The sequence below is a fragment of the Lactuca sativa genome, chromosome 4 (assembly GCF_002870075.4).
Source record: "Lactuca sativa cultivar Salinas chromosome 4, Lsat_Salinas_v11, whole genome shotgun sequence".
Classification (NCBI taxonomy): Eukaryota; Viridiplantae; Streptophyta; class Magnoliopsida; order Asterales; family Asteraceae; genus Lactuca; species Lactuca sativa.
In genome coordinates, this window is record NC_056626.2 from 27,360,282 (window position 1) to 27,379,210 (window position 18,929).

General features: G+C 31.2%; 2 protein-coding genes across 4 annotated transcripts; both read left to right on the forward strand.

Moving 5' to 3' along the window:
• The first annotated feature begins 10,541 nt into the window (after positions 1–10,541).
• Positions 10,542–12,533, forward strand: LOC111894428 (uncharacterized). Of its 2 annotated transcripts, none has more exons than XM_023890507.2 (4): positions 10,542–10,678; positions 11,471–11,663; positions 11,768–11,831; positions 11,911–12,533. In XM_023890507.2, the coding sequence occupies exons 2-4, from the start codon at positions 11,488–11,490 to the stop codon at positions 12,136–12,138; spliced, it is 468 nt and encodes a 155-aa protein (XP_023746275.1). In that variant the 5' UTR covers positions 10,542–10,678; positions 11,471–11,487; the 3' UTR covers positions 12,139–12,533. The 2 variants fall into 2 exon arrangements, with proteins under 2 accessions (XP_023746275.1, XP_023746273.1); XM_023890505.3 differs by lacking the exon at positions 10,542–10,678 and adding an exon at positions 10,713–10,875.
• Positions 12,534–12,673: 140 nt separating this feature from the next.
• Positions 12,674–14,183, forward strand: LOC111894429 (integrin-linked protein kinase 1). Of its 2 annotated transcripts, XM_023890508.3 has the most exons (3): positions 12,674–13,043; positions 13,114–13,373; positions 13,477–14,183. In XM_023890508.3, the coding sequence occupies exons 2-3, from the start codon at positions 13,116–13,118 to the stop codon at positions 13,579–13,581; spliced, it is 363 nt and encodes a 120-aa protein (XP_023746276.1). In that variant the 5' UTR covers positions 12,674–13,043; positions 13,114–13,115; the 3' UTR covers positions 13,582–14,183. The 2 variants fall into 2 exon arrangements, with proteins under 2 accessions (XP_023746276.1, XP_023746277.1); XM_023890509.3 differs by lacking the exon at positions 12,674–13,043 and having other exon boundaries at positions 13,056–13,373.
• The last annotated feature ends 4,746 nt before the right edge of the window (positions 14,184–18,929 follow it).

Sequence of the window (18,929 nt, forward strand, 5' to 3'; positions counted from 1 at the left end):
CGATCGACACCTCCCAAAATCGCACCTCCTCTTCTTCGTGTCTCCTCCCTCCGGTCGACAGAAGCCAAATGATTGCAGCTCCCTTCTCTCTTCTCCAATCGATCGATGAAATTAACAGCTCCTTAATCTTGCTGATTGATCGGACGTAATTGTCTCCCTTTTCCTCCTATATTTCTGATTCGAATAGCACCACACTCTTCTATTTTTTTATTGGCAGAATTGATGAATGCTGGTGTTTTGGCGGAGGTTAATGGACTTATAAGGTTGGGTGTTTGGTGATGGTGGTGGCTGGAAAGTGGTATAAGGTGGTACTAAGTGGTTCGGTGGTGGCAGTTAACAAGGGGAGGAATAAGGGTGGTTTCGATTGGCTGCTATGATTTGGGTTCTCACAGGTGGCTGTTTAAGGTAGATTCGTTGGTGATAAAGGTGGGATAAAAGAGGGAGAAGGGTGATGTTTTTTGGGAGTTTAAAGGTTATTAACGGTGATAGGTAAGAAATCTATAAAGTACAAAGTGAAGGTAGTTTGTCACTATTTTCATATCAAATTTATGTCTTCTTATATGATAAAAATCAATTTTGTTTCTGTAGATGATTCAATGGATGATATTGGTGTCATTCCAATTCTTTTGGAATGGAATCATGAATTCCAATTCTGTTGGAATGAAATCATGAATTCTAATTTTGTTGGAATGGAGTATGGATATTTTCTCACTGATTTATGCATGTTCTACAATTCTTGGTTATTGGTTTTGGTGCAATTCACAAGTCCATATATTTTTCCAAAGAAATTTAGTTTTTTATTTTTCATTTGCTAATACATTATTGGAATCTAAACTACAATTTGGTTTTGTTTTCACAGAAGTTAATGCTTGAAGAACGGACCAGAAAATTGAAAGTGATTCTAAGCAACATTATTCTTTTAGAATGTATTAGTGTCGTTGTTAGATTTTGATGTTTTTTTCTTGTTTTGAAAGTTTTTTTAGTTTTATTCTTTAACAATAAATGTAATTCTTAACAATTGTTGCATGTATTCTATAAGAAATAATGTATTTTTCGTTTTTATTCTTCAATTGATTGTTCAAGAATTTGTTGTTCTATAAGAAATTTTTAAAGTAATGATCAAGAAATAGGTTCAAAAATATTCTTATATTTATAGTTCAAGAATATTTTTATATTTATAGTTCAAGAATATTTTTATATTTATAGTTCAAGAATATTTTTATTTTTGAATATACTAATAAACATTCTGTCAGAATCTTCGAATTAAAAAAATTATAATTCGTAAAATCGGGTTTTTAAAATTAATAGAATCTATGATCCCTTAAAATATGCAATTTTCCTTTATTAAATATATATTAATCGACTAAAATACCCTTGTAAGTAAATTAGATGATATTTTTCAATTATATTTAATTCAATAATATGTATTAATAACTTTCTTAGAATAAGTAAAATTGATTGACCCACATTTATGCATACAATAACATAATAATTACTTTGAATAGAATAACTTAAGCATATATATATATATATATATATATATATATATATATATATATATATATATATATATATATATATATATATATATATATATATATAGTTTTATTCTAAAACTACTTACTTCATCTCATTTAAAAATTTTATTGATGTATTCAAATTTTTGCAAATAATTTATATAAGATTATTCTCATTAATATATTAGAATCTATTCCATTATATATTAATACCTAGGTTAACAACATTTGTTTCTTTATTTTAAGAACATGTGTAGTTTGTATTAATTTTAAACCATATTACTATTTTCACTTTAATTTCAAGAAATCATCAATCTTACGTCTTATATATTGGTTCATGATGGTCGCTTGTTATCAAAAGACGTATATTATTTTATCTTTTAATTAGTATTTTAAATGTTATTAGATGTACTCAGGTTGGTTGACTAGCGAGTAATGTGTACTCAGTCTAGGAGGAGAGTACACTGTAATGACCCAAAATCTTATTCGTCATCAATGTTAGTTTTCGTTATTTGAATATTAATCTTCTTCAGCGACTTTGCTTCTTTTTATGATTGTAAATTCAATAAATTAAATTAAATGGTGTTAATTTATGCTGAAAAGTTTAATGTGACTCTTATATGTTTGTATGATCATGATGAAATAAACCCCAGGGTTGGGCCCATATTTGTTTAATAGGGTTGAAATAAACCCTAGGGTTGGGCCCATATTTGTTTGATCGGATTGAAATAAACCCTAAGGTTGGGCCCATATTTGTTTGATTGGGTTCGAGTATACCCCAGGGCTAGGCTTAATGATATGTATGGTATATGGTACTTTAAGGAAACTTGGTAAGCTTTGTGCTTATAGTTTATGATGAAATAGACCCCAGGGTTGGGCCCATATTTGTTTAATCGGGTTGAAATAAACCCTAGGATTGGGCCCATATTTGTTTGATCGGGTTGAAATAAACCCTTGGATTGGGCCCATATTTGTTTGATCGGGTTCGAATATACCCCAGGGCTAGGCCCAATGATATGTATGGTATATGATACTTTAAGGAAACTCAGTAAGCTTTGTGCTTATAGTTTATGCTTATAGTTTCAGGTATCTCCGTTTTCAAAAGTAAGGGTCCGGCTTGATCGCACTGCATATCCTGGAGTTTTATCCAACACTGAATGTTTACAAATAACTCTGATATTTTGAAATTATTTGACTCTGATCGCCTTTTGGAACAATGAATGAACAGTTTTAACTTATTTAAAAATGAAATTTTTACTCGGTATTTTTGAGACGTCACAGATGCCTAATTTATTGTTATGTGCTAAAAGGATTATATTATAGCATGCCTTAGGTTTCCTATTGTTATTACTTGACTAGATTTAAGGTCGGTTGCCGACCTAGATTAGGAAACTTTATGTGTTTAGGATTGTAAATGTATAATTAATATATTATAACTGACATGTAACTTTTCAGAGTGATAAGTAAGATTATGCATCTAAAACCATAATTAAAAACCTTCTTTATCATAATATAATCGTGATTCTGGTACCATGAACTATCGTTCTGGTATGCACGATACCATGGTTAGAACTCGTGGTAGACTAGGAAATGATAACATAAATCACAAGCCCGAACCTCAAACGTGTGATCGAACGTGCACCAAAAGTTGTGCCAGCAGCTAAACCATTCATGATGGCAGGAGTCTAAGCCATGATTCGGGAAATTCTAGCTGATAAAACAGAGGAGACTAGAAAACTACTCCAGGGGTATAGGAGAGAAGTCATTGCACCGATTGTTGAACCAGTGTTGAATGAAGGTCAATCTGAAGAGGGAAGTTATAGTAGGAATGTGGACCAAGCTGAACAACCAGTGGTTAGGATGAAGCGCCCAAAGGGAGAAATTGATTGGTACTCTAAGGGACTACCATGGGAGTACACTATGCCAGTTAAGCATGCTCCCACTTTTGAAGCAGCCATTTGGGCTGCAAGGTCTGTGTAAATCATAATCGAGGAAAGGACCGCTAGCAAAGCTGAACTTGACGAGAAGAGAAAGAGTGATGGATTCTAAAAAAAACAAGAAGAGTAAATTCTCGAAGTATAGCCCAACGAAAAAAAAGTATGGGGTGACAAAGAGGAAAAATGTTGTGAAAAGTGCAAAAGGAAGCATTTTGGGCAATGCAAAGAAGAAGTGACCTGCTACAAGTATAGCATGCCTGGTCATTATTTTGACTAATGTATGTATAATTGGAGGGTGTGTTTTGAATGTAGAGAAGAAAGGCACATGATGAAGGACTGCCCAAAGAAGAAAGAAGCTTCAAAGCCAAATGTGCCACCAAAACCAAAGGCACGACCATTTCAAATAACACTGGAGGCAGCAGAAGACAAAGTAGATTAAGAGGATGAAACCGCTTATCTGAAGTTCAAGATATGAAGTAGTCATATAGATAGTATTATATTATGTAGCCCAATGTAAGAAGCATGCAATAGGGTCAACTTGAATAATATTGTAATCATTTTAAGAAGTTATACAATCCTAATTATATTATTCAATGTGTTAAGTTGTTGCATGATACTTTCTTGTATGGTGACTTGGAAAATGGCGAGTCAATTCTTCGGACTATTATGAGTAGGTGTGAAAGGTAGTTGAGGCCTATACTACCGGAAGTATAGGAATCACACTTGGATTAGGGAAAGTCACAAGGTTACTAAGGCACTAGTAGCTGAGTTCGTTTTGTTCATTTTTGTCATTACCTTTCTTTTGATGATGACTAAAAAAATGAATGTTATTCCGACCTTACTGGCCATAGCGAATTGAGTTTGACTAAGATAGAAACTGCATAGTAAATTACTCAGTTCACAAAACCATGTTCAACGTAGTATCCAACTTTAGTCAAAAGATTGAAGGGAAAGACAATCAAAGTGATCGATAGAAGTAACGCTATCGTCGTTTAGGATAAGAAGCCTGTAGCTAGAAATGCTACCTACAATGATGTGGGTGTACCATATTAGAACATGAAGGAATGTGTTTTCTGTGCTAGAGTTTAACTCAAAGAGACCCGAGTCCAACCATTGCAGCATGCGATGAAAGGTCATTAAGGTATTGTCATTCAGTCTGTATGATAGCCAAAGTAAAGACCTTATCATGGATTGAGTCTGTATGATACCCCATCCTCTTTCTAACAATTTAAGTCTCATTTGGTTGAGTCAAGTTAACTTAAGGTTAAATCTCAATTTCATGAATTGGCAGTTTTGGCCCTTCTAAGATAATTGTCTTAATTTATTTGACTATATTAAACTTCTTATTTATTTATATCATCTTATTTGTAATATATATCATTTATTAACTTTTGATTGTTTTTGTTGTTGTCGTCGTCGCCGTCGTCGTTGTTGTGGTTGTTGTTGTTGTGGTTGTTGTTGTTGTTGTTGTTGATGATGCTGCTGCTGCTTGAGTATGTTACAACTTGATAAGAAGATTCGTGGCTCAAGTCACACCCAACCACACCACATACAAACCAAGCCCTTAGGGGCCGGTGTGCATGCCACTAAACACAACCATGTCACCACCACATCGTTGGCATAACACGTATACGCAACAACCTAATACAATAAACCTCATGGAAACAGGGGCGTAGCCACTTACAAGCAAGGTGGGTCTTAGGACCCACCTAATTTTTTTAATTTTATATAATATTTGTATAGAAAAAAATAGGAACTACCTTCAAAAAGAAATTAGGCCCTACCTAATACTATTTGACAAAATAAGAAAACAAATAAATAAATAAAAATAATGGAGGACTTATACTTAAATTTCAAAAAAAAATTTAATACTTTCAAAACCTATCACACATCGGAGATGAAGAGAGAATTGAAGTTGTTTGATGTTATAAAAATAAATTATAAATGTTATTAGAAAATTTAAAAAACAACACAACTTCGCTTATATTGTTGGTCGTACAAAATGGTTGTTGCAAATAAACTTTTTAAAAAGAAAAGAGACTCGGTCGTGTAAAGTAGTTGTTTATTTTTTTTGTTGCAAAAATCAGGTTTTAGGGTTAAATGGACTGATTTTTCCAATTTTTAGCTATTCTAACGGCCCGGTTGAACTCGAGTATTTACAAACCGGTCGTTTTTTTATTGTTTGACTCGACCTGATCTATCATATATAGCGTTGACTCTTTGATTTTTCCGCCTTCACTTAATTAGGAACCATGTACTATTATGTTCTTGATTCGCCACTGAATGGAAATAAACTTACATTAGAGCTAGTTGATACTAGGAACTTTCCATAGGTCACACATTAACTTTATATATATATATATATATATATGATAGACCACAAACATACGTATAGCTTCCATCTCTAACAAAAATACAAGGCATACTTATAGCTCCAATCTCCAACTATGAAGGAAAAGAACAAGTTCTTTTTAATCGAACACAACTCAAAAAAACATAGACCACTCCAACAATGACAAACATATATGAAATTGGTATGTTTTGAACTCGAATCATGAATCTGAAAAATCCTCCTCAGAAAAATCGAAATTTTGTCTTAATGAACTTGCAATTTATAAAAACATCATAGATTTCAAGCAGTCACTCAAATAAAATTAAGCAAGTGATAAATCCCTAAAGAGAAATTATAATACCTTTAAAGGTAAGCACATTACCAAACATTTTTTTTTTTCATATGGATGATCATATCGAAGAAAACCCTTTGCTAGTGATTTGTATCATTAATATTATTTAAGTGTAATCAAATTAATTTGTTGATCGATGCAATCTTGATGAATATTAAACAAGTATGGATTGTGCAGAGTGCACATTTGTTTGATTTTATTCAAGATTCAAAATACATTATCATTTAGGTAGCGTTTAACAAATGGATTGGATGAAACATAATTAGATTGGACTAGATTAAACATGACAATACATGATAAAACGATTTATTTGTATAGCGTTTGGTATGACCAGAACATAACGGAACAAGATGTTAAAAATGATGATATCTCCCTTCTACCAAAATAAAAGTAAAAAACTCATATAAAAAAATAACTTCAATATTAACAAATTCATTTAAAGAAATTGTTTAAAATATGTATATTAAAATTGTTTCTAATACCAAATAATCGAATCAGTTTACATTTCAAATCTTTTTACTGGATGGGCTCATCAACTCATATGTAAATATGTAAAGTAATATTCTTAATAGGGGTGGTAGGGTTTATAACTCAAATATTGACTTTCAATTACAAGAAATATACAAATTACCAACTACAGTGTGAAAAAAATTCCAAATAATTATAGAGTGCATGTATTTTTAGAAAGAAGAAAGACTTAAGGCCCCGTTTGATAGTTGCTGACTGAGAAAGTGCTGACTGAGAAAAGTCTGTCTGAGTAAGAAATTCTGACTGAGTAAGAAATCATGTTGTTTGATTGAAAATCTGACCGAATGTGCTGACTGGTGTAAAATGACCATTTTACCCTGATGCTATACACGTTTCTGTGCAATATTACAATAATAATAATAATAATAATAATAATAATAATAGACATTAATAATAATAATAATAATAATAATAATAATAATAATAATAATAATAATAATAATAATAATAATAGACATTAATAATAATAATAATAGTAATAATAATAATAATTTATAGAAAAACCTCCACCATAATAGACATTAAATATATTATTTTAAACATAAAACACAAAAACCCTTCAGCTTGCTGGTAAACACCATTGCCTCTACAAGGGAGACCCAAGTTCTATTCTTGTAGCCTTCATTAGTTGTAAATTTTTATCCAAGCCAAGGGTACTATTGGAAAGCCTTGTTTTCTTTCTCAGTCAGCCAACTCTCAACTTCTTTCTCAGTCAGACATTGCTTTCCGAGTCAGACGCCAAAATTTTGTCTATCAAACACCTTTTGTCTGACCTGACTCAGTCAGATGTCATATCAAACAGGGCCTAAGAGTAAACACCTGACTCAGTCAGATGTCATATCAAATAGGGCCTAAGAGTAAACACAGACTCAAATATTGACTAACAAAATTATTCTAATCAATATCACAAGCAACCGACCACATTAATTACATGTGTGGAAATTCTTGATGACACAAGCAATGACCCTTCAATCTATGGGCTACAGATCCATGTCAAAAATCTATCAAATTGTGCCAACAATATTTTTGCAAGTGTGAAATTACAACTCACTTCCTAGATGCCATATGAATATTGAACAAGAACTGAAAAAGATAAATAATAAATCGTTAACAAGAAACCTATGATCAGAACTATGTTCTTTGATTCCAAATAAAGTTTTTACAAGTTCGAAAATCTATACCAACATAAACCCAAAGACAAGAACAAATAAATAAACTTTACCTTAAGTTGTTTATACTTTGAGAAGTTGTCTAATGATAATACGAAGAAGAAGATGACGAAGACGATAACTACACTTGATTTTGCGACCAATGATAAATAAAAGAAACAATGCAATGGATAAATGCATGAAGCATAGAAGTTGATTTGGTGGTGGATGGGAATGTCATTTTTGTCAAAGCCATAAATTGCTAACGGTGTCCCATTGAGTTCCATCTTTTTCGGTAGAACTAAATTTCTAAGAAATAGTCCGAGTTGACCTAATCAAGTTTCTTTTTAGTTCATGCTCTAGTCGTGTCAAATACCATTTAAAATTTTATGTTTTGTTCAGTTTCATCCAATTCCACCAACTGAACGGTGCTTTAGGGACGAAACCTTAAACCAAACGGGGTCCGAGGGCAATACCCTTGGTGCCAGGGTCCAAATGATGGCATCCCTTAAACCATATAAAGTATTTATATTGTTATATTAAACATAATTATAATATGGAGATAAAAGTATTTATTAAATTAGTTCGCAAATCCCATAAAAGGTGATTTTGAAATGTATACAATATTGAAATTTTTGTGTGGCAAGGTCAAAACATGTTTTAGGTTTTCGAAAAGTCATGTTTATATTTTAAAATTAACTTGTAACGTAATGATAAAAATGTGATCTCTCTGAAACTCATGAAGCATAAATATAGAACACAACACTTTGAGTACTGATGCAATTAGATATGATATGATCTAGATGTCGTAATAATCTTTTAGACTTTAATAAATTTATTATTATTATTATTATTATTATTATTATTATTATTATTATATAAAAATATGCAATCAAGCAAGCAAATTACTCAACTCATAAGATCCATGATCAACGTTAGGCCTTCCAGAGTACATATAATGGAGGGCTTCGTGGTTTACGTGACAACGACCATATTCCGTGAACAATACCACATTGGTTGGCGATCGGTCATGGTCGTGGTGGTTTGTGGTGTATACGACGAACGACATTGACAAATGGAAAGTGTTTTGCTGTTTATTTCTCTCTCTGAGACTTCTTCTTTTCTTTTTCCTTTTCCTTATCTCATTTCTTTCCTCTAGAGGCAGGGGAGAGTACTCGGTGGTTTCTGATGTATGTTCATTAAAAAAATTACAAATAGAAAAGGAAATAAAGAAGGTTAAACATTATGAGTTAGCTAGTTGATGTGTTTTTATATCATATTTACTAGGTATGAGACTCATGTATTACATGAGTTTATTTTAAAAAAAAAAACTAAATATAAAATTCTAAACATTTGAGAAGTTTGATTTTACAAGAAAAGTTTGAAAATATTGAATTATAAAAATTAAACTGTTTTTTTTTTCTCTTTTAAATTTAAAGATAAATAAAAAAAATAATAGATCTTTAGTTTAGTAATTTTGAAATTAAAAAGAAAATTCATTAATGAAATTGATATGCATTTATTATTGTATTTAAATACTATCTAGAATTTAATAAAATGAAAAAAAAAACATAAAATGACATGTGGAATAAAAATTAATTTAAAATAACCATAAAATTACATGTTTCAAAATAAATAACAATGTGACATATGACAAAAAAAACTTTATTTATTACGAATAATTGGTATATGATATCTTAAAACTAAAATACCTAAACTATTATTGATAGCAAGAAATTTGTAATAAGAAAATTAAATATGTGTTGTTGATTACTATACTTTTATTTAGGCTGAATTTCATAAAATAAAAACGATTGTAATTTAATTTTTTTTGGTTTAAACAACAACTTTTTTTTTTTCTAGTTTAACCATTAATAATTTGTTTAAAGAAAACCATTGCAAGTATTTTTTTTTATTAATGAATTGCACAAAAAAAAAAGGCAAACAACAACAACTATAAAAGATAGCTAACAAAAAAATCGATGATTAAATCAAAAATATTTCAAATTAATGGTTTTTAATTCAAAATTTTTATTTAGCTGTTCTTTTATAAAAAAATCAAAATATTAATGGTTAAACCATAAAAAAATTGTGGATATTATCATGGGGTGTTAAAGGGGGCAAAATGGTGCATGAGATTCATTTTTTTATTATATATTATATATGCATTTATTTAAAAATAATATATATATATATATATATATATATATATATATATATATATATATATATATATATATAATAACAATAAGCATCATTTTTATCTGATTCGTCCTCAGACATTTAAAAATATTTACATCCGACCTTAGATATTATAAAGATTATTATCCTAACGGTATCAGATACATTGGAATATACTTTCACGAAATGATCACAAATTCAAGTCCCATGGTAGATAAAAAGATCTAGATTGAGAAATAAGATTACTAAATTAATGAGTTTGTAAGTTAGCTGTTCTAAAAAAATAAATTATTTGTCTTCGTCAAAAGTTGTGTTTCTAACTCATAATTTTTAGCTTAATATATTTCATTATTTTGTTCGTCAAAAGTTGTGTTTCTAACTCATAGTTTTTAGCTTAATATGTTTTATTTATATAACCTAAAAACAATTAAAGAGTTATTATTTATACAGTAAGATTTATAAAATAGAAATCAAATAAATAAAATACGAATACCATAAAAATATACGCTACGAACACGTATACTACGAGTACAAAGAGACAACCCGTACCCTATGTCCAAATATTTGACCAATTTCCTCGTCCCCTTTTTAATACCTTATTCTCATTATCCTCCCCGTGCTTCTTTGCTTCCCTTCAAGCGGAGCCGCATCTATCTCCTACTTTTCCTGATTCCACTTCTCAGGTGAGAAATCAACTAAACTTTCTCATCGATTATGTATGAATTCCTCTAGATTTAAGTTTTTTTTTTCGTAGTTTCATGTTTGTTTAATTTCGTATTCTTAGTCGATTCAAATATGCAACTGTTATCCGCTTTCGTCCCTGGTTTATCAGCTTCATCTATGGAGATATACAGATCTGAGTTGTTAGAAGATAATTCAAGTATACTTCATCACTTATTCCCAGAAAAGTATATCTTTGTTCTTTGTTTTCAACAGTAGCCGCCTCGATTACAACAAAAAGCCCAATTTTTTTTTTTTTTGAACATGATTTTTTTAGATCTCGTAGAACTTTCAATCGAATTTGTGTTTGTGAAGCGAAGAAAGTATCGTGATTTTGAGATCTTCTGAAATCAAACGCTTTCCTTTTCGCTACATAGTCAATCACGCATTAGTTTTTAATTTGGTGTTGTTTTTGTTTGTTACTCGAAACATCTCCATCATGAAGACATATAAATTATGATTGATTCAAAACAAACAGAGTTCACGATTTCTACAATGGATCTCTGTTTAGTTTTGATACTTGTCCTTTTTCGAAACCGAACTTGTGAATTTTAAATTCGTTTAGCCGTCTAACGCCTTCAAACTTTAAAATATTCAAATCATTTTGACCAGATCGATATCTGCCATATTTGAGTTTATAATTAAACCACTGTAATTTTGAAATTATCTACAACACTTTGTTTCTTTCCTCCTCCCTCAGATCTCGGATTCATCTATATGACTTGATTCTCATACTTTCTTCTTATTTTACACAGAAGAAGAGAGTCGAGATATGAATCATTGTGGAATCCAACAGAAAAACACCTTCGCATCCACTTGTGAAGAGATGAGGAACTCCGTTTCAGTTTCTGTATCGTTTGACAAATCGGAGCATCATATGGTGTGTCCAAAACCTAGGCGGCTCAGCCTCTTCAACGACCCTGTTAAGCCTTTGAGATGGCAGATGTGGTAAACTTTCTTCCTTCTTTCTTCTTCCTTCTTCCTTCATCCATTTCTCTTATCAATTCTTCAATTCTTCCATAAACTCTAAAAACAATCTTTTCACTTCACAGCTATCAACCAGAGCCATATGAATCCAAAGAAAGCATCGACATATTGGAAATCATCTTTGAAAAGGTAAAACTACTTCTACTTCACTTATCATCATCTTACTTAATTCACTTGATTTGTTGATTTGTGTGATTACAATTTACAGGGTGGTGGATATGGTGGATCCGAACCGTTTTTCAGTGGGTCACCACCAAGTAGAGTATCTAACCCGTTAACACAAGACACCCGATTCGGATATGGAGACAACATTTGTAAGTCATCATCTGAAAAGAAAATAGGAACTGTTGGGGGCAATTTTGGTAATAAACCAGCTGTCAGAATTGAGGGGTTTGAATATGCCAGGAATAATTGCAGTATCCCTGCTCGGGCTTAATGCTTAAATCAAACCCCTCACCCTCAAATTCTTATCAAAGTACATAAGAAATTAGCGAATTGATGAGAGGGATTTTGAACATTTTGAAGAGGATGAAAAGAGGCAGAAGTGGTATTTTTGTAAATAAGTTTAAAGTAGGGGGTTTATGTAATATGTATGTAAGTAAAATTAGGGTTATTAACCGCAAAAAAAAAATGTTAAATTTTTTTGAAAACCCTTTTGGTGATGATTTGTAAGTATAAAAGATCTAGAGGGGGAATTTTCTGAAGAGAAATTTGTAGAAAGTGTAATATCGTTTTGTAGAATTTTTGAGATGTATATATGTATGTATATGTATGGTATCTATCTATGATTCGAAGAATGAGATGGTAATGTTTTGATGTTTTACAATTAAATACCGTTTTGTAGAATTTTTTTTACCTTTTTGATGTTTTTTTTACATAAGAAACTAGAATCTGTGAAACTATTTTTGTATGAAAGTAAAATAAAATTTACACAAAAAATTAGTAAGTTTTAGTGGTTTATCTATAACCTTGTTATCTTAAATAAAAGACAAAATTGCAAGAATGGTCTTTGTGGTATGCATCTTTTTTGGGTGTTGGTCCAAATCTCGACTTTTTTGGATGGGTGGTTCTTATGAGTTGGTTTGTCTGTGGTTTTGGTCCCTCGGAAAATTGAAAAGACTAAAATACCCTTGAAGTATTTCTTTTTCATTCTTTTTATCTATTTTTATAATTAAAAAATTAAGAAAACTCTCTCTCTCTCTCTCTCTCTCTCAAATAAACCACTAAAGACTATTTTTTTCGATCATCTTCACCCTCGGATAACCCATCATTATCGACGATTCTTCCTTCCCCCCTCACCACACGACTGTCGTTTACTTCCTCCTCCCGCACATTCATAAGGTTAGCTACTCATCAATTCTTCTAATGTTTGATAATTTATAGGTAATTTATGGTTTCTTGATTTCATCAGCTATGGCGTATCAATCCAGCCAAAAAGACATCACATGTGACATTAAAATGCAAAGAATCGGGAACCTTCTCAGCCATGCTTCGAGAAGTGATAGGGTTGGGATTAATTTGATGTTGAGGGAGGGCATTTCGCCTAATGTGCAGGATTATGATAACAAAACTGCTCTTCATCTAGCTGGCAGTGAAGGTCATGATTCGATTGTGGAGCTTCTTCTACACTACAAGGTCGATGTTAATATCACTGATAGATGGCACAAAACTGTAAGAATTGAGTTTTCGTTGTTAACTTTTTTAGGGTTTCGAAATTGGATTGTCGATTGGAATTGGATGATAAGATCTAACAACAATTAATGTCTTACAACAGGGGAAGGAGACGAACAAGATGACGACAATGGGGAATCGGGAAAACATCACCGGTGATTCTAGTTCTTCGACAGGGGAAAGAGACGAATGGGATGACAGTCGTTGAGAGGGCTGTGAAGGGGTATTGGGACAGTACAACAACAATTCTGGGGGTGTTTGACAGTGGGTGCTCAGTGGAAATAGGCAAAGAAGGTTGGGACTGCCTCATTTGAGTTTGTGGACTGTCTCATTTGAGTTTTCATTCTTCTTGTTCTTCCATACGATGAAGATAACTAAGCAGATGAAGATGAAGTTGGCTACTGGAAGAAGGGCAAGAAGTAGGTGGTATGCGATACTTTCACCATGCCTGATGTTAAAGACTAAATTAATTAAGAAGCGTTCTAAACTCTTTGTGGTGGATACGGATGAAATATTTTTGTTGAATTTTCTTTTGGTTTGACGAGGGAGAGGTAGAAGATGAGAAAAATCAAGCCGAGAGAGAGAGAGAGAGAGAGAGAGAGAGAGAGAGAGAGAGAGAGCCTAAACTAATTATTTATTTTCTTTTTCATTTAAATTAAATACAAAAAACATAAAAAAAAATATCAGAAAGGCATTATAGTCATTTTAATTTTACGAGGGACCAAATTTACGTAAAAACATGGCCAAAAGGACCACGAATTCAAAAAAATCGGGGTTTGGACTAAAACCCAAAAAATACATACCACGGGGACATTTTTGCAATTTTGTCTAAATAAAATAATGAATAACGTTATAGTTCTTTTAAATGGACATCAATTTCACAGTTATTTAATTTTGGGTCCATTCTCGTGGTCGTTGTTTGTTAGCAACGTGGTCTTTAAATAGTTGTCCATTTCAGTTTAGTCAAATTTGTTAACTATAATTTAATTCAATGGGGCTTGTGATTTTTATTTGACATTATAATAGAAAAGATAAGTAAAAATAAATTTGATTTAATATGAAGACGAATTGACACATGTTTTGGTAAGACGGTTTTTTTTTTTTTTTTAAACAAAATTAAAAGAAAACAAATATAAATATTAAGGTCAATATATGCCTTAGATAAAAATACGAAAATCTTAAAGTATATTACACGTAATCTTTGTTGTTATGGTTTTGTTGAAAATTATGGGTAGCGTCCTTTTTTTTTTTTGGTTGCATCTTTTTGTCATTGATGTCAAGGCTATTTGTAGTTCATCGCTTAAAGTCATGTAAATTGTTGTCCTCCATTTCAGTTTAGTTAAATTTGTTAACTATAATTTAATTCGACGGGGCCTGTGATTTTTATTTAACATCATAATAGAAAATATAAGTAAAAATAAAATTAGATTTTTATATGAACTCTAGAAAAGATCATTATGGAGCAATGTTTCAAAGTCCCTAGGGCTTTCTCAGATCAATCGACTAGCGGGTAATGAATACCCGATATAGACGAGGAGTACTCCATGATTACTCGGACTAGGTAAATGATAAGAAATTAAGTTTAGGAAATTATATATATATATATATATATATATATATATATATATATATATATATATATATATATATATATATATATATATATATATATATATATATATATATATATATATTACAAATTCATTAAAATTTATAATAAAATAGATGAAAATCAATAAAAATTGTAGGTTTTTTTAAAAGTCAAAATTTTGAGATTGACCGAGTTCTTCCGATTTTGACCAATTTTCTCTGAGTTTGACAAAGTCGAACCAAGTTTGACCGATTAAAACCAAGGTTGACCGAGTTCGCGTATTTTTGGCTTATTCCAAATAAAGCGCTTTGAAACCTGACTGGGTACTCGACGGAGTAGGCCAGACTTTGCAACACTATAATGGAGTACTTGGTACTTATTACTGTCACTACTATACAACTCACAACCAGGGCCGTTCCAAACATATTTTGGGCCCAGGGCGAAAGAAAAAAATGGGCCTTTAAAATACATAAATGTCATCAAGTTTTTTTATAGTAAAGAAAATTATTTGTATTATCTTCTAAATATAATAATTTTCATAAGAAAATTGAGACCTTTTGAAAGATGGGCTCTGGACGGTCGCCCCTATCGCCCACCCTCTGGAACGGACCTGCTCACAACTAATATGTTTGTAAGGTTAGTCTGTCGTTTTGTGTAGTTTTGGTATTATTAATGAAAATGAAAACAATCGACATTAATGGATATCATAACAACTAACATACTAAAAAATCTACTTGGGACTTGCATACCTTCCAACCAAGCAGTCTCTATGTGAATTTTAAACAATTTCATGTATTTTTTAGTTAACATCAGAACACTATTGGTCAATAAAATTCTCTCCTAAACAATTTCATGTATCTTTTAGTTAACATCACAACACTATTGGCCAATAAAATTCTCTCCTGAAGCAATAGAATTGACTAACTTGACACACATGCTTATTCAATTTAAGATATTAAGTCGAGGAACTCTTGTATATCCATAGACATTGTAATATATAAACATTGTAATATATGGCCTTTGCATTTTATAAATCGTTAACTTTCTACATTCCTCGACTTTTGAGGATGATAATGGGATATATATTTCTTCTAATTACTCACGTATACATTTAAAATCATGAATAAAGTCCAACATATTATTGTCAACAAGACCCACTAATCTCAATGCATGATTACATGCCACTTTAGATTCTAATGAGAGACATGAAACTATGGTTGTCAAAATCGCGATTCTGATCGTAGGATCGTACGATCTTACGATCATAGGTATGAAAAACGATCAGGATCGTAAAATGATCGTATTTGGGGTAGGATCGAGATCCGATCCGATACTACCTTCCCTTGATTTTTTTTTTAATTTTTTAATTTTTAAAATTTTTTTTGCAAATGATTTTTTTACCACTTTATGTCTTTTACCCTTTACCAATTTATCATTTTGTATTGTGACTTATAACTAATATTTTGAAGTTTTTATAACTTTTGAACGAAAAATTGAATGTTTGAAATATTTTTCATGATTAAAAATTAAAAATTAAAATTATATTTTATTTTGTGGGATCTTAGGATCCCAATCGCAATTTTACGATCCCGATCTTGCAAACCCAAAAACGATTCTAGGTAGAATCTCGATCTTGACAACCTTGCATGAAACATCAGTGGATGTAAAAGATTGTGATAGAAAAAAGAATAAAACGTTAAAACAACTATATGTTTCAAAAAATAATTAACAATATAAAACTTTATTAGTTCGCGGAGTTTATACATCCAAAAACACACTACACTAGTGTAAAATAATCACAATATCAAGGTTTGACACCATGCTATATTTGATAGTTCTATATGCTTTCAGTTTCAGTTTTAACATCATCTCTAATATTCTCTTTACTTTCATATTTGGCTATGTGGATATGGATTTCCTTTTATTCAACAACTGATGCTCGCGTGAAGATAACAAAAAATATTTAAGGTAAAGGGAGTCATGAAAAATGGCGTGGTACCTCGTGTACCTCCAAGATCTACATCCATTGACATGAAAGATGAGGGTTGGGAATGATGGTGATCTTGGTTAACCCACTTCCCTTTTTCTTTATCAAGTTATACCACACGTTTCACTACGTGTACATTGCGAGTGGGTTAGAAAAGATGGATTCCTTGTGTTTATTGTAGGGAATAATAAAGTGAGAACAGAAAGAAAAAAAAATGATGTGATACCTAGATGGCAAGAGAGTTGAGAAAGATGGGTTCCCTTTGTACTTAGTATTATATAATATGAGTCTAATAAAATATAGATATAGTTGAAAGATCTAATATGCTTAAGAGTCATATGAGAATGATATTGTCAATTAATATATGATCCTAAGAGTTACACTACCAACAACTTGATACTATTGATAATTTATTAGAAGTTGATTTTAATAAATATTCATGAACTCTTAGTCTTAATGGTTAATGACATTTAGACTAAGATGTTGCTATAACTAGTGAAGAAGGCTTTCATTTGTGCTAGTTCTTCTTGCATTTGGCCGAGATCATACTCACATATCATCATTTCTTCTTTTTCTTTGAGAGCTTGAAGAATTATTACTTGTATTTTGCTCTCTTGGATGAAATACTTGAGTATTTGTTTCTAAGCTTAAGATTAATCAAAGAGCTAGTATACTACATCAAGTTGGTGCATTATTGGTGTATCAAAGATTCAACAATCTTCATCAAAACTCAAGCCTCCCAAGAGGACTCAAGGGACAACAAAGGTTATTATCATCTTCTTTCTTCTATGGTTGTGTTTTAAATCTTTCCATTACTTGCAAGATGATCCTTTGTGGGTTGTAACAAGCTTATTGTGTTCAAAATTTAGAGTCTTCCGTTTGTCATTTTATGAGCTTTTGAAACTAATTTTAAACTAAAACCAAACAATAGTAGATGCATATAAATGACATTTACCTAAAGCTTACTATAGTTTTGAAAGTTCCACCATGCGCAATATTATCTTCTTATTTGTTAAACCTATTTTTGAAAGCAATAACGATGAAAATTGACTAGGTGTGCATTCATATTTATTTAGAAATTTGATTTTGATTTTGAACTGATTCGAAAAATTTGGTTGTGTGAAAATCACTCATACTTATGTAAAAATAATAGAACACTTAACAAATGAACAAACGAAACCAATAAAACCTAAGTATACATGCTAAAAAAATCTGGAATAGTCTATTTTTTGGATTATGGTGTAAGGTTTATGTTCAAGACATGATTTTTTTGGTTAGTCTAGATTGTTTAAGTTACCCACAGGTTGTTGTTGGACATACTACTAATCAAGTTAAAAACCTAAATACAATTAATAGAAGAATGCAAACTTTTAAATAACATATATTCTAGAATTATTCCTCGTATTTCCGAGTTGTTCACCACATTCTAGACATATGCTCTAACAATATGAATACAAATCGTATAGAAAAGAAACGTGAAACTAATCTGGTTCACCAAATCCATGTTTTGACTACTCAAAAAAACTTGAAACTTTGTCTCTTCAAATGTTTTTAGGGTTTTTTTAATAGACCACTTTTCGGACTCCCTTTATATAGGGGAAACTAGATAAATTTGTAGGGATGCATGTGATCTCGGGTCCGATACGCCCCATTCCAAACCATGTGATCATTTTTTAAATACCAAAAAGGTTGGTTCTTTTTGTTAATACTAAGCAAAAAGCCGGTCGTTTTTGTTATAAAGTAACCTATGTCAAATAGGTATAATACACTTGCAAGAGTTATGTACAATAATGACCCAATATGAGTTCATGAAATAGCCCATATGTACTTTAAGAGAAGAATTTGGGTTCTTAATATCTAATTTTAACCATCATGTCACATCAAAGTTAAATCATGTGGATTTGAACATATGACATTTTTTTTTGCATTCTTAGTTCTCAAGTGATCTCCATACTCTATTAAACGATCTTGGTGTGAT

Bases quoted from the DNA above. Each gene is read 5' to 3' on its own strand.
- LOC111894428 (XM_023890505.3), top strand. From the start codon at position 10,791: ATGCAACTGTTATCCGCTTTCGTCCCTGGTTTATCAGCTTCATCTATG. The intron at 11,664-11,767 runs GTAAACTTTCTT...TTCACTTCACAG, and splicing joins CCTTTGAGATGGCAGATGTG to CTATCAACCAGAGCCATATG. The intron at 11,832-11,910 runs GTAAAACTACTT...TACAATTTACAG, and splicing joins TGGAAATCATCTTTGAAAAG to GGTGGTGGATATGGTGGATC.
- LOC111894429 (XM_023890508.3), top strand. From the start codon at position 13,116: ATGGCGTATCAATCCAGCCAAAAAGACATCACATGTGACATTAAAATG. The intron at 13,374-13,476 runs GTAAGAATTGAG...GTCTTACAACAG, and splicing joins CTGATAGATGGCACAAAACT to GGGAAGGAGACGAACAAGAT.